The following is a 14,788-nucleotide window of genomic DNA, read 5'->3' as shown; positions in this document are numbered from 1 at the left end:
CGTTATAGTAGGTACATCTCTGGAGGCAACGCCAGGGCTTCGGGGTAGTGGTACTTGAGCTGTTCCTTAGTCCACCTTGCTAACTCGTCCATGCTGTCTCGCTGGGTCAATGGTGCCGTCTGAAGTCCACTTGATTATGACACGGATGTGAAAGCCGGCGATATCATCTGCCTGGGGGGCCTATAGTCTGACCGGCTCGCCATTGGCATCCAGCTCGTCGTGTACTTTATGGTCAGTGATAAGTCACTTAATGGTATGTTTAAAACGTATTTCAAATATATCTTCTGTAGCAAGACATGGCTGGTCTCTACTTATGCTTACAAAACAAGGGGCTGTCCGTTACATCGTGGCCACTCTCGCAACAGTTGTTGCAGCCATGCCCAGTATTCAACCTGTGCCCATCGGCGCAAGAGCTGCAAAGTACAAATAATCTGGTAAATCCCCTTTGAGCTCGACGTATTTCCGAATGTCTTCTTCTGCCAAAAGATGGTCTTGTCCCCTTCACGCGTCGTTATAACAAGGTGCCAGTCATGCCCTTGAATGATAATGCCAGGCAGGAAGTCGGGGAGCTCGTAGCCGGCGATGGGACTTGACTCGGGGTCAGTTGCAGCAGCCCCTATCGCTTGTTGTCCTATTCTCGATAGCTCGTCTGATGCACGTTGTCTCAATTCCAAAAGCTTTCGCAGGAATTGCCAATGTGCGGCACTCCACACTTGCATCTGTAGCCTCGCGTTTTCCCAGCCTTCGCCCGTCTTCTTAGTTTCGATGCTTACGGCAATGGGTCTATCAGAAAGGGAATTCAAGTTGGTGTGGTTAAACGCTCCGAGTGGCAAAACGTCCCTGAGGGCGTTGATGACCTGCGGTGCATCTGCATGTTGTTGGTCGCAACTCGGATCGAGGTAGATGCAAAAGTCAACTTTCTTGGTGGCCGAAACAGGAGCATGGTACTCTTTGATCAAAGCCGCAGTAGTACTAAAGTCACAAATGAGCAACGTGAAGGCTAACATGGAGATGGGCATCTGCAACAAAAGGACTCACCTCAGCCTAAAATCAACTAGTTGGTCTACTCCGGGCCCTTGCAAAGGCCTCAAGGCTGCTTCGAGAACTCGATGGTGAACTTCAGCATTCCAGTCCGCCTCTGGGCTGCTTCTGCTATTGCAAAAAGCCGCTTGATGGAGGATCTTGTGGATGGTCTCGGGAGGAGGGGTGCAGCCAAGGTCCTTGCGCTGGTCTGAAAAGTATATATCACTGACGCCCCTTCGCCGAGTCCATTTGAAGTCGCTGTACGTATTGTCATCTAAATGGTTGAGCAGTTCTCGTTGGGAGGTTGGAAGGATGCCGATCCCCGTCGAGACGAGGTCGATCTTGTCGAGCAAGTCTTCTAACAAGGGCGGCTGGTTGTGAAAGGCGCTCAGCTCTCGCGGGACAACGCCCTTAGCATTTCTCTCGAGCGCGGAAAGTTGTTTTGTTGGCGAAGAATAACCCGACCTCTCGGAGGCTTCGTACTGCGATTGTGTGGATGGGAGAGAGTAGCTGGACTCGCTCCTTGGAGCCTTGACCTTCCTGCCGGATGCCCGGGGTGTTTCTTCAGAGGCATCACCATGGTCATAGTGGTTATCGGGATGACTGCGCTTCCCAGGACTCCCATGGCTACGAGCTGAGGCCATGCTGTGGTGGCTACTATCGCGACTCCGCGATGTCTCGGGGGTCAGAGTGTTTAACCGGCGTCGCTTTCGGCAAGGCTGGATGTCGTTGGGTTGATGAGTGGTGGTTGATTCGCAAGTTGGTGCAGTCTCTTGTAGCCAGGCCTTGATCCTCTGGTCAAGCGACATTTCCTCTGTATCGGGTGGTAGATAGGTCGAATCGTGACGTGCTGCTTGATGCTCTATACTCGCTCGTGTTGATGTTTTGAATGAGGTTGTTAAGTCAATAGTGCCGTTGGCGGGGCAGTGACTGATTCGTCAGCACATAGTCTATCTCCCTATTGGATAATTTGCGAGAGCCATGACTTGGGCCAATAAAAGCCAACGTTTCAAGATCCCGGAAAAATAATGGTCCACAGAATCAAGCGAAAAGGCATGCTCTGGCAGCCCTGAACGTTGAAAGGTTGTCAGACAATTGGCTCCACAGGGATCATTGATGGCACCAGCCGATTGATGAGAATTATCTAAGGAGCAAGAACTCAATGGCAAGGCGCGTTGAGTCGTGCAGCTCTTTATACACAAATGAAAGTGTTGCCTGTTTAGGCAGTAGCAGCTGCATTGCAGGCAGCTGCGCTAGTGGGGCCAGGGCTTGATATGCGACAAAGGTGCTACCATCTAGTACCCCTCACCCGGTCATACCCCTCACCCGGTCAGCCAAAAAAATATTCCTCCATACAAAATGCGATTTTTCATCATGCTGGCAAGAACCTGACAAAAATAGCAAAAATAAATTCATGTTTAGGATCAAGATCAGAATTGAATTTATTTTAATATCCTCTTGGTCTTTTAACTGCGCGGCCTGCGCGGGTCCGTACAACTGGTAATTCTTCCGCCTCCGAATCTGAGCCCTCATCCTCTTCCACCCCTCCCACCTCGATCACCTCCTCAACAGCTTCTGCCTCTTCAATTGCTTCGTTTGACCTAGAAATAGTGTCACCAGCCACTAGAGCCTCGGCTAGTGTTATGAACTTCTTGTTGGGATTCGGTATCGCTCTTCTCTTCTTGCCTCTGCTCAACCGCCCGACTTCCTCCTCTAAACTGGCTACTCTTGCGCTCAGCGAGGCGATCTTTGACTCTTGTGCTTCGAAACCCTTCGATATCACAGAATAGCGCCTTCTCGTTGAGGGGCTCTTGTTCTTCCCCAGATCCCTGATATGACGGCTGGTCTTTGGCGTGTTATCAGAGTCGCGTTGCCCGTCGCTCGGGCCATCTGATGCAGGTGTAGTTTTCTTTTTGTCTGGCTGGATCTCTGGATGTATGAGCGCTTTCCGTCGTGAAACCGGCCAGTTTCCAGTCACTCGCCAGCCCGAGAGGATGTTCTTCTTCGTCATACCCACCTCCCTGGCTTTGGCATAGGCCCTGATGAAGTTGACCTTATCCACCGGCGCAGAGTCGGTCAGGCTTGTCAGTTTTTGGAGTTCTTTGCGATAGGCAGCCTTGGATGCATTGAATGGGCCATTGTCGAGTGGCTGTAGGCCGTGGGAGCAGTGAGCTGGTAGGTAACAGCAATACACGTTGTTCAAAAAGCACGTAGCCATCCACTCATCCTAGATTGGGAGTCAGCGACATTTTTGGTTCAGAAAGTTCGGAACAGGCAGATACGCACAGATACGTGGCTTCGATGGCCATCCAGTATGATAAGCCTCGCATCAGACTCATCTTCCGGTTGCGTTTGGGGAAGATAGACCTCTCTGAGCCACTCGACTGCGATGTGGTTGTCTGTCCAGCCGTTGTCGGACGTGATGTAATACCAGTCGGCCACCTCCCTGAGCTCATCGATAAACCACTGTTGCTGAAGCTCTTTGCCTTTGAATATAATCCCCGGTTTCAGAAGACGGCCAGTTGCAGTCGCGGCTTCGATAAAGCTAGTCCAAGTGCGGGACTGAGAGCCCTTGAGGAAGGTCTTCCTCCTGGGGTCGCTACTGCCAATAACCAAGGAATCCAAGCCTATGTTCCCAATGGATTAGCTCATTCAATGGCCAGAACGACTGATGCTCACCAAATCCGGCCATGATACCGCCCTCGTCAACGTTGACAGTGTTCTCGGGTTTGATCCAGCCATATTCCTTCTCCCGGATATCAAAGTACCAATTGACGGCGGTCGGGGTAAAACAATTGAATCTCGACGCCTCCTGGCGTTTTCCGATCTTCGTCTTTATGGACGGATGCCGTTTCATGAACCTGGCTAGCCAATGTACACCGATAGGCCGTTCCCTGCCTTGTTGTCGTAGGAGGGCAGCGACGGTGGCACGGACTTGACTGTGGGACGGAGCATAGCCCAGGGCCTCTTGCCGGAGTATCCAGGTTACCAACCTGGTCTCTTGGGACTTGGATAACAGCTGGGCAGGATGGGTGACTTCAGGTTTAGGCGGTATGCCTCTTAGTCGGTCAGAGAGGGTGGTCTGGGGCATGCCATGCTTCTGGGCGGCCTCATGCTGCGAGAGTCCATTATCTGTGACATCCAGCATGGCTTCAATAACATTATCCTCTGTATAAGGCGTCTGGGGCATTTTGAGCGTCGTTTTGGGAGGCTGGTGTAGAGAAAAATCCGATGAGACCTGGCGGAGGGAGGGTGATGAGGGAGGCGTTTCAAGACAGTTTATATTAGTGCCATACGGCTATACCGCATGCGTCACTGGGGAAGCAACGTTGAAATGTTAAATTCCATGCAATTTTCAATAGAATAGACATTTTTCCATGCTGATAGCTTCGCTTTTGTTCAAGAACTGTTCAAATGAAAAATCGCATTTTGTATGGGGGAATATTTTTTTTGCTGACCGAGTGAGGGGTATGACCGGGTGAGGGGTACCAGATGGTAAAATGTAGACAAATACTTGAGTTGCCCTAGTTGAGCTGCCGCTTCTATTCGTCAGCTGCAAACTCTGATTGTGTGTGATGATTGCTCTGCCAACTTCGCTCCTGTTTAGCAAGCAAGACTCCCGTTCTCCCCAAGCAAACGCCAAGGATCGTTGAGCCATTGTACGCAGTTCCAGGCACTCCAACTCTCTTGGGCATCCTCATTCAAAAGACTTTCCAACAATTTCTTGGTCTACTGGTGCTTAATAGTACGCGGCTGAAGTACTCTAGCAAGCCATTCCCTATATTGGGACATTGGCTGAGTCGTTGGGTTTTACGTATGCTGCATCAAGTCCCAGCTAGTAAGCATTTCGAGCGCAACCATCTCGGGTTACCAGATATCAGCGGCATTTTTAGTTGCTAACCCATCTTTCCAAAACTCAGGGCATAAAGATGCTCAACCCGGTGAAGGTCTGCATCTTACTAGGGTTCGTATTTAGTAATTCTCACTACTATCTCTCTACGCGTCATCCCCAAAGAATGCATTGGAAGGCAGATCTACAAGTCATTCAAACAAGTTCTGCTCACTTTCTCTGTGCACCGCCGACAGCTTGTTTGGCTTCACCCAGTACTAGAAACGGAAAAAGTTCAGAAGCGCCATCCCAGTATACGTAACAGGTACATATCTCGCTCCACGCCGAATCCACCACAAGGATAGTTTAGCTGCCCACCGCGAGCTGACGAGCGCCTGGCCCATTCCGGATGAGAACGCCGCCGGAACAATGTGCCGGTATATGAAGCTTTCGTCGTCGTAATAAGCTCGAGCAAATGGAACGAAAGCACGCTTCGAGCCGGTGTAATGCAGCGCTGCCCTCAAATCAAACAAATCAAATCCGGGGTCATATTTGATTTATTTGATAGCCCTCAACGTTGGATTTGTTGTTTGAAATATTTATTCAAATATTTCAAATATTTCAAATCTCAGCTTCCGTGCTCTCCATACTACTACCATTTCCAATCTCCCACTAGAGTTCATCCCTCCCTCCCGCTGCCGTGCCGAGCTTCACTGCGCCATGCCTCACCCAGTTCTTGAGGCATTGCAGCTTCCCTAGTGTTTCCATCGTCATTGAAAGCCTCTGGGACGTCAACGTCAACTTGGCCAGGCTAAACGACCTCTCGCAATCAGTCGCCATCGCCGGTATCGCAAGTATATCCAGAGCCAACTGGCTGACCATGGGAAACTGCCCCTGCCGAGCCATCCACCACTCAATTGGATCCTCGGTTTCCTGCGGCTCCAGCCGCAGATACCGCTCCAGCTCGCTACCCATCGCCGTAGCCTTCGCTGTCCTGCTTTTGACCCACTGCTTGAACACACTGCCTTTAGATGTTTTCCCTGGCACGCTTGGGGGTGCCGCTGTCTCCACAGTTGCCTTTTGCTGCTCATCCACCGGCCCGTCGCAACGGTACCAGCGGTCGAGGTAGTCAGAGAGTCCGATTTTAGCATCCCTTACCCACACGAGCTGCTCCTCCGACGCCCAGTTCACCTCTAGATAGCTCATGCCGAGCGACGGATGGAGGATAATGGATGCGGCGAACAACGGCGACTCTCCAAGCTTGGTGTAGTACTCGTTGAGTTTCTGCCCGGCAGTGATGATTGAGAGTCTCAGATAGCGTCGGTGGTCCTTTCCCATGTCGTCAGTTCCCAATGATCCCGATCGCTTGCCCGATCCACCATCACATTGTCCCGAGCCGCGACCTGGCAAGGAGCTTTCCATTGACTTTCGTGGATACAGATCCATCTCGCAATCCCTTAATCGAGCAGGAAGCTGCCGATTTCGGTCTGGTCGCCCTCGGCGTAGTTCGACCTGCGAATCGGTGTTCTCTCCTGCTGCCTCGTCTGGGGCAGCCTGATAGAACAGCTTCCGATCTTCCAGGTGTTCCAGCAAGTATTCCATGCCTGTCATCACCTCCCAAAGTCGTCCATTACCTCCCTCGCTACCCCACCCCTGCGTTCTCATAGTCTGCAGATGGAACGGCTCAAGGATATGCTTGATTTCTGCCAAGAGCCTCCAGTCATTCCCCTTTTAACATGTCGGCCTCGGGTAGCCATTTCTCCACTTCTGGATGAACTAAGAATGCCCTAATGTCTCCCTGCTTGACGAGCGCTCGAGATCATAAGGTAAGTGGAGTTCCATCTCGTGTCATTGTTCATGACGACCTCGAGCTCCGCCGTCGACTCACTCGCCAAGAGATATTCTTGTGCTTCATCGTTCTCGCGCGAGATCCTCTTAAAGAGCTCACACCTCTGAGGGGACGACCTGATGAACTTGACAACATTGTGGAGTTTTCCCACCGGCCCTTTCTTTCTCCAATGGCGCAGGTCATCCTCGTGCCGGCCGAGGAGGTCAAAGACCTGCGATTCGGCCTCGAAAGCAGACTTCTCAACAAGCAGTACTGATTGATAAGGCCCTTACTGATAACTGATTGATTGATTACCATGCTACTGATACTGATTGATTAGCTTATCAGTGGCGGACGACGAGCTCCCACCTCCACGTGGTGTCCGCTGGGAACTCTCAGAAACAGTTCGACTGTCTCTGGGTGCCAAGAGGAGTTCAACGACGCGATTATCCCCCTCTCTACGACGCGCCGACGCGCCGAAAACCGAGCCTCCGAACCTCACGAAACACCAAACATTACAGCCCCAGTACGGTAGAGGGAGTTGCGCCCCTCTCATGTACGCACCGCGATGGAGAATGGAAATTGGGTTACTCCATTTGTCCTGCCCGACAATCGTTTACGGCGCCGGAGCTCGAACAGTACGCGACGGCGACGCGGAGCAGAAAGACGGATATGACCAAAACAACATGGCTACAACCACCAACAGCAAAGAACCCATCCCCAAGAAGACAACCACACTCTGTCACCGACGTACCGACGCGTCGGAATCAATCTCGAACCTCACGAAACACCAAACATTACAGCCCCAGTACGATAGAGGGAGTCGCGCCCCTCTCATGTACGCCCCACGATGGAGAATGGACTTGGATACCCCATTTGTCCTGCCCGACAACGGTTTACGGTTTTCGAGATCGATGAGGACGCGCGGGAGCTGCGACGGAGGTGGTTGAACGACTTATTGCTCAACAAATGGACACCACTACGACAACAACAACACCACCAACACCACCAACAGCTCAGTACTTCAATTCGAAACACGACATATTTTGCAACCTCACAGTTAACCTGTGCCCCAGCAGACCGTTACTCCGCAAGACGCGTCCTGGCGCGTCTTTGTTGTAATCACGTCTACACGGCCTCAAGTCAACACAGACCTGGAACACATCAACAAGCAAGCCACATACACTTCCGCTGCCACACATACGGTCACATCGGCACTCTATGAAGCACACTGCAGACATACAGAACAAGCAACCAAGATCATCGCAGGACGGGGCCCTCCACCCCATCCACAGTGCTCAACTTACTGCAGACGAGTGATTATCGGTATACAGAAGCAGAAGCGGGCCAGGAAAGGCCTGACAAGTCAGAGACACAGAACAGTCATTAGGACTATTGGTACTAGAGAGACCGCGTCCGAGCGGAAAGGGAAGCAGTTTGGACTAGAAACGGCTTGTCCCATGAAGTATGGAGCGGGAACTCTTGTATCTGTAGTTGTACGCTGCATAGCTGCCACTAGGGCGGCTGGGACAGTCTATGAATAAAACAAACAAACAAACAAACAAACGTATCAGTATCAATCAGTAATCAGTACTGATTGATAGCTGACTGCTTGTTGAGAAGTCTGCTCGAAAGCCTCGAAATCTTCGCCGTAGAGGAACGCACGAGCAACCAGGTTCAAGATATGTCCATAGCAGCGCATACGTCTCGCCCGAATATCCGCCGGGCCCATTTCTGCGTCAAGATCTCCGTAGAAGTTCAGAAGGCAGTTGTCGTTCGAAGATGCGTTGTCTGAGATCACTGTTCCGACTCGATCCTCTATCTTCCATTCACGCACAACTCGCCCAAGCGTCACAGCAAGATTTTCCCCGCTGTGACACCCGAGCTGGCGTCGAAGTGCTAGTAGACGCGGTCAAGAAAATGAGCTGTAACCGCCATGACAGCGTGCCGATTGGGTGAGGTCCATAGGTCGAACCCCAGATGAATTTTGCTAAGGGCATATGAGAGCTCCTGCTTGACCTCATCCTTCTTACACCTGTACGTGTCATCCAGCAGACGGCTCATCGATTGCCGGCTCCATGATATCTGGTCAGATAGGTGAGGGTCAAGTCGCCAGGCGAGTTGTTGAAAGAACGCATCGCTAAAGAAAGAAAAGGGAGCATTGGTGTTGATCAGAAGTCCCAGGCTCAGTTCTCGGATCACCTTGACCCTGGCACGCGGCACGGTGCTGTACTGCAAGCGCCGTCGCTTGGGCCGGTCAGATTCCTCGGTTGACGGGTCTGTATCGGCACCTTGACTGCTCTCGAAGATCCTGTGAGACCTATATGTGGTTAACAATGCTCAAGCTCGCGACGTCGTATTCTCATACTTGCGGAGGGTGGTCAGCTGCTGAACTCGTAACAGCAGCGGCGAAGAACTCGGGGCTGGCCCTTCGCGTCGCACAAACGACAGGCCCAGTAAGGACTCAACGGAATGTCGTTAGTGTCAATCTCAACGAGAAAGAATCCATGGCGCTTGATCCAGCTCTTCCGGCCCTTCGAACCCTTCCGGGATAAGGACTCTTCAAAAACATATCCTTTGTTCCTCCATATTGCTCGCGGAAGATCTGCAACGGTAGGGTGGTCAGGTAAAGCCACCTGCGTCGTCAGCTCAAATTGACTCGCCAAATTTCGCGGTGGCCGGAGAAGGGCAAAGGCAGAGGGTGGGGAAGGGAGCATGATGTTGTTAGATTCCATCAGGTTAGGCGTCGATTGTGAAGGGTAAGAAGCTACTTTCTCCTTGGCTGATTTATGTGTTGTCATCAAGCGTACCTCACTAATAGATGTCGCGAAAAATAGCTCTGATTGGTCGGGTCCACTCTCTGGCATCCATCAGGTTCCGGGTAAGTAGCAAAGACACGCTCACCAGCCTGGCAGGTTATACTCTCAACCTTATACCCTGTATCAAATATATCAAATGTCATTTCAAATCCGGTGTTTTCCATTTGTTTGATTTGATATAAGATTCTGGCATATTTGATTGATTTGTTTGGCTGTTTGTTTGATTGCATTTGATTTGTGGGCAGCGCTGAACAACATACAATTAGACTAACAAGAAAAAAAAAACGCTTGCTTGCCAGAGCAGAAGAAGTCATCTCGAAACAGCCACATGAACCAGACCGAACCTTCCGCGACCTGCTCAAGTACTCACATCTTTCAATATATCACCAATCGACTCGGAAAACCCCGGAAACTCTTCCTCCAGCAACCCTATCCCCCTAGGACCCAACCTCACAATGCCCGCAAAAAACCTCGCCGCGCGGCATTCCTGCTGCAGCTTGTCTCGGTGGGCTCCCCGCGCCTCCATTGAACTCTTGAGATCATCGACTTTCCCCCGGGCCTCCTCCATCTGCCGCCTCGTTCGCTGAAAAGCAGCAGCAGCCTTGCCATGCTCGCCCAAGGCCTCCTTGCGCTCGATGTCTAGCTCGGCTAGCTTCTCGGTGGCTTCCTCAATCGCATTTCGAATCCATCCAGACGGAGATGCATCCGAGCCAGCTATTTCTTGCCAGGCTTGCAGGATCTTGCGGCTCAGCTCCATGTAGCCTTCGTTCGTACTGATTTTGCTCGCTGCTTCGACCTGGGCTTTGGCATTGATCCGATGGTCTCGTCCGAGTTGCTGGTGAACCTCTTTGGCTCGCTCGAGGGAGGATTGTAGGGCTGCGTTCTGGCTGTAGTGGTCGGAGAGTAATCGTTCTAGTCTTTGGGCTCCTCTTTCAACCGCCTCGGAGCACTTTCGACACGCGTCGTACATCTCTCGGCGAACTTCGTCAAGGGAATCGGGGGCAGCAGAGTGAGCAGCGGGCTACAGCCGTTAGTGTGAGGCAACGTTTGGGAGGGAAAGTGGGCTCACGCTGGAGAGGCGTCTGGCGGACGAGTTTGATTGAGATGTCTTAGTGATTGTGTTGTCTTTGAGGGGGATATTGAGCGTCGAGGCTGGGAGGGACGATGAGTTGGAGTTGGCGTTGATGTTGGAGGCGTTGTTTGTTTCCATCAACAGGTCCTGAAACCGAACGTCTTCCTTGTACTGATGGCCTCGATGTGGCCCCTGAAGCATCGTCGGCGGTTTTCTCGGTCTTGTTGGAGCCGTTCTGGGCGGTGTTGACGTGGACAGAGTCCTTATTGTCAGCAGTGTTAGTGCTCAGCGTCCCAGGACTCCAGTTTTTGTCTATGTCAGAGTCATCAAAGGACTTAGACGAAGATGTGCTATCGTTCGAGTATAAAGGACGTTTTGTTATCGAAGCGGATGGCAGCCCCGGTATCGACTTTCTGTTTGACGACATAACTTCTTGGATCCTCTGTCGCTTCGGCGATACCTGTACAGACTCCTCCTCCAGATCATAGAAAAGGGATCTCTTGGCGCGAGATGCCTCGGGGGCGTTAGTGGTTGACCGTGACTGGTTAGCTCCTCCATTCCCCTGACTCACAGGAGCTTGTTTGGCTTTTGGCGCCCCCGAAAAGAAATGATCAATAGCGCTGTCCACGTCGCTCAGCTGCAATTTAGTTTGGGCCTTGGGCTTGTGATACTTGACTCTCTCGGCGAGGTAGGCCTTGACGTCGTCGAAAGTGATCCAGTCTTGTTCCGAGAGCTTGACGCCGAGAGTAAGAATGCGCTCTAGAAAAGGTGAATGCGTCCCAGTATGTGTCGCAACACTGCGGAGCGAGTTCGCAAGGGAAATGGCCTGTCTTGTCGTAGAATTTGCGGACGCCTCGTTCACGGCGCCAGTTGAGGTTTGCATGTTCCCGAGGGAGGGCGAGGCTGTGCTGAATAGCCGGCCTTGTATTGCCATCGGGGGCTGGACTAGACATGGCGATCTCTTGAGAGCGAAAGTTGGTCGGGGCTCTTCAGAGGAAAGGCGAGATTCCAGGGCGGAGTCAGCTGCTTCACGGGAATAGATAAAGACCTGAATACCCTCAAATCAGGCCGCCAGGCGTCGAGACAAAAGGTGGGCCCACCCTTGTTTATATAGAATGAGCAATCATAATAACGCAGTGACCCTTGTCCCTCGCAGAAGAGAACATGTCGTCGCGGTGACTGCCAAGGAGGATGTTGGGGTGCAAGCCTGAGTGTCGTTGGTTCTTAGGTGCTGCACTTGTAAGGTTATGACGGCAAAAAACCTTGGAGTTAGTAGGTAGGTTAGTGAGGGAGAAAGTTATGGTTATGGTGTGCTGTCCTCAAACTCATGTCGCAAACCAGTATGCGAGGTCGTATTATTTGCTGTTAGCGCAGCGATGCCAAGGGCCTAACAATTTTACGCGCATCGCCCCGCTTTGTATTCCATCTTCCCAAAGAAAACCCGGTTCAAAAAAAGATCCACAACTCCCACCCACAGTGCGGACGAGTGTGAGGGTGAATTGAGGTTATTATTTGCGAGCGTCACGAGGAAATCTAATAGGACAAGGATGCCTTGAGTTCGCCTCGCCTTCCCCCCGCCTCGGGTCCTTGTCTTGGAGATGACATCGATCATTGATGATGGAGAGAGCCAGCGACTCTCGAATCTCATGCAATCATGCACGAAACAGGGTCACAGACAGTAAGAGACCCCAGGGATGCATTCTGCTTTATAGGCCATGACGCCATAGTTCCTGTCCTTACGTATTACCGTTTGTCAATTCTTTTCATCTTGGTACCTCGGAATGAATGACAGTGCAGGCTCATCGACCGAGGCCGTGAGCTGTGTTAGCAATGAGGGACCCTCGAAGCAAATTGGATGCCATCGGTGCTTAATAAAATTCTGTGGCCAGGCCGCCTTTTACTGTTAGTGCATGTCGCGAGCATAAAGCAAGGACCACTCACCAAAAGAGCGAGTCGCTTCACAGAGACCGCAAATGGACAGTATTTGAGTTCATTCCAAATTAAACCCTCAAGGCCAACGAGAGCAAATGAGGGCCGCCAACAAGCTGACAAATGTTGCCCATAAGGTTTCTTCTCTATCTCCACGAGATGGCTGAATACCACCATCTCCGCAGTGCATCTCGACCTCCAAGTCGTATCTCGCCCCACATGAACCCGGTCATCCCGAGAGCACAAGCGGGGCTGCGGGGGTACGAAAAGTTTGTTCAATGAAGCGTTTGCAGCCAAAACACCATATAAATTATTTCCAAGCCACCAATGGATTCCCCACCAATCCTAGAAGAGATACAAGTCATCAAACCCTATGATGACAATATTTTATCGAGGAGAATTTCAGTCATCGCATACACCCAAATGACTCCACCCGGGTGGCTGTTTTTCCGGCCGAAAAGGACCGCGGCAGCAAATTCGAGCCTATCACATCGTCTCACTAAGGCTGCTCTGACACACGGGGTCAAACGTGGATGAAACAGGTAGTGAGGAAAACCCCGTTGCAGCTGACGAATACGACCTCTATCCAAGGAAGGATAAACCAGATCAACTTCAGTCACTCATTTAGTTGGAAACAAGAGCTTCAACGCAGTCTAACAATCCCCGGCTGAATGTGACAGTGTAACTTGGCAAGATTGGGCCACGAGCCTGGGCTCCGCACACATGGACAGTAACTAATACCCTGAAAGTTCAAGTATCTTGTCCGATGGAAGCAGCAGGATGCGTTTCCGAGGAAAGGGAAAGGGATGTATCCCATCGATTGTCATAAACCTCCAACGCGGTCACGACAGGGGTCGACCCAATTAAAATGGCGCAAATAAAAGGTACATCTCCTCCCCACCTAAATTAGCCTATGGTAGAAGTCCCAACAATCCTTCGAGTTACAAATCGCTACATCGCACTTGTCGCATCCCTTCCATGACTGTCGCGGCCGCCGAGGCCTCCCTCTGTTGCCGCTCACACCTGCTAAGGGCTTTCTTTTTTTGGCTTTTTGACCCAACCTCCCCAACCCGAAGGCCCTGACAAGGAATGCAGTCTGATTTTTTTTCCCTCTTGAGACGTAATTGTGCTGTTGAACAGGCGTAAATTCGTCCCCAGCTCGAAAGCTTTGCCGCGACTGACTGTCATGGTGGGAAGCCTTGAAGATATCATTATAAAGCCGCTCACGCCACTCAACCTGACTCGTATATCTCTTCCAACTGGCTGCCCGTGGAGCTGAAGAATAGCTATTCACAAGGATAACCTCTGAGAGGAAGCAGCGCTGCCCATAAATCAAATGCAATCAAACAAACTGCCAAATAAATCAATCAAATATGCCAAAATCTTATTTCAAATCAAACAAATACAAAATCCCGGATTTGAAATGCCATTTGATATATTTGATACGTGACATGAGGTTGAGGTTCGACTGGCTAGGCTGCTGAGTGAGCTTACCTGGAACCTGTGTGTGACAGAATCCGATCAGTGTCCTGGCCAATCAGAGCCATTGCCCATAGTTGCTATTAGTGCGCTACCTTCAGACCTCACTCTAAATGCGCTACAGATAAAGTAGCTTCTTAATTTCCCTGCTTTTCGTCCCCACATCATCAGACCGTGTCTTTGGCAGTTTGTTTACTTCTCTCGACGCGTGCCAGCCATCTGTTGCATATGCCTCTACCCAGATTGTCACAAGAGTGCACCACAAGAGTCAGAGTGGTGTTACAGATCTGTTGCAGGTCCGGCAGGTCTCGTATCACAGCCTCGTCTCGTCGAATATAATGAGGACGAGGAAGGACGAAGACGAGAAGAGAGAGTTGAATCAATCACTGATCTGTTCTCCATCTTGAGATCATCATTCATCTTGACTGACCACCCTACTCAAGAATGTACGCCAGAAACGCAGTGCGTTTCCCCTTTCTGACCAATTAGCGTCTAGAATTTCCGCCCCGTATTTCCCCTCGAGAAAACGCACTGCGTTTCTCACAGATCGCCAATAAAATCAGAAAACCTAAAACGCGAAACGCGTCGCGTTTCCGTCTTCTTGTGACGGTCAAGGTTCCCAACGTAGTAAACCGTAACCTGATTTGGTTTATGTTGGCAGTTGCAACGGGGCGTGGCGTACTGAGTGTAGGGTGGCGAATCACGTCTGATAATGTCAAGAAGTATTCTTGAGTAATCAAGTTGTATTGAAAGCTGAGGTAGCGAGAGTGTCTGTCTAAGGGATGTTGTGTGGTTTTTTATAGGTAGGG

General features: G+C 51.0%; 4 protein-coding genes across 4 annotated transcripts; 1 reads left to right on the top strand and 3 right to left on the bottom strand.

Moving 5' to 3' along the window:
* Positions 1–317: 317 nt before the first annotated feature.
* MRS44_017922 (uncharacterized protein) lies at positions 318–4,213 on the bottom strand (the record flags this gene model as incomplete). Its single annotated transcript, XM_065615809.1, has 6 exons — positions 318–972; positions 1,039–1,953; positions 2,380–2,411; positions 2,519–3,250; positions 3,310–3,650; positions 3,703–4,213. The coding sequence occupies 6 exons, from the start codon at positions 4,211–4,213 to the stop codon at positions 318–320; spliced, it is 3,186 nt and encodes a 1,061-aa protein (XP_065471881.1).
* A 1,311-nt stretch (positions 4,214–5,524) lies between these two features.
* MRS44_017921 (uncharacterized protein) lies at positions 5,525–6,454 on the bottom strand (the record flags this gene model as incomplete). The annotated part of the gene is made up of 1 exon (XM_065615808.1): positions 5,525–6,454. The coding sequence occupies one exon, from the start codon at positions 6,452–6,454 to the stop codon at positions 5,525–5,527; it is 930 nt and encodes a 309-aa protein (XP_065471880.1).
* Positions 6,455–6,642: 188 nt separating this feature from the next.
* MRS44_017920 (uncharacterized protein) lies at positions 6,643–7,630 on the top strand (the record flags this gene model as incomplete). The annotated part of the gene is made up of 2 exons (XM_065615807.1): positions 6,643–6,950; positions 7,021–7,630. The coding sequence occupies 2 exons, from the start codon at positions 6,643–6,645 to the stop codon at positions 7,628–7,630; spliced, it is 918 nt and encodes a 305-aa protein (XP_065471879.1).
* Positions 7,631–8,256: 626 nt separating this feature from the next.
* Positions 8,257–11,505, bottom strand: MRS44_017919 (uncharacterized protein; the record flags this gene model as incomplete). Its single annotated transcript, XM_065615806.1, has 5 exons — positions 8,257–8,565; positions 8,613–8,991; positions 9,049–9,065; positions 9,870–10,520; positions 10,744–11,505. 5 exons carry the CDS (start codon positions 11,503–11,505, stop codon positions 8,257–8,259), a joined length of 2,118 nt encoding a protein of 705 aa, XP_065471878.1.
* Positions 11,506–14,788: the final 3,283 nt, after the last annotated feature.

This window comes from Fusarium solani (genome assembly GCF_023522795.1).
Source record: "Fusarium solani strain SB1 chromosome Unknown bctg00000014, whole genome shotgun sequence".
Classification (NCBI taxonomy): domain Eukaryota; kingdom Fungi; phylum Ascomycota; class Sordariomycetes; order Hypocreales; family Nectriaceae; genus Fusarium; species Fusarium solani.
The sequence above is the reverse complement of the archived record's forward strand: the minus strand, read 5'-3'. Positions and strand labels throughout refer to the sequence as shown.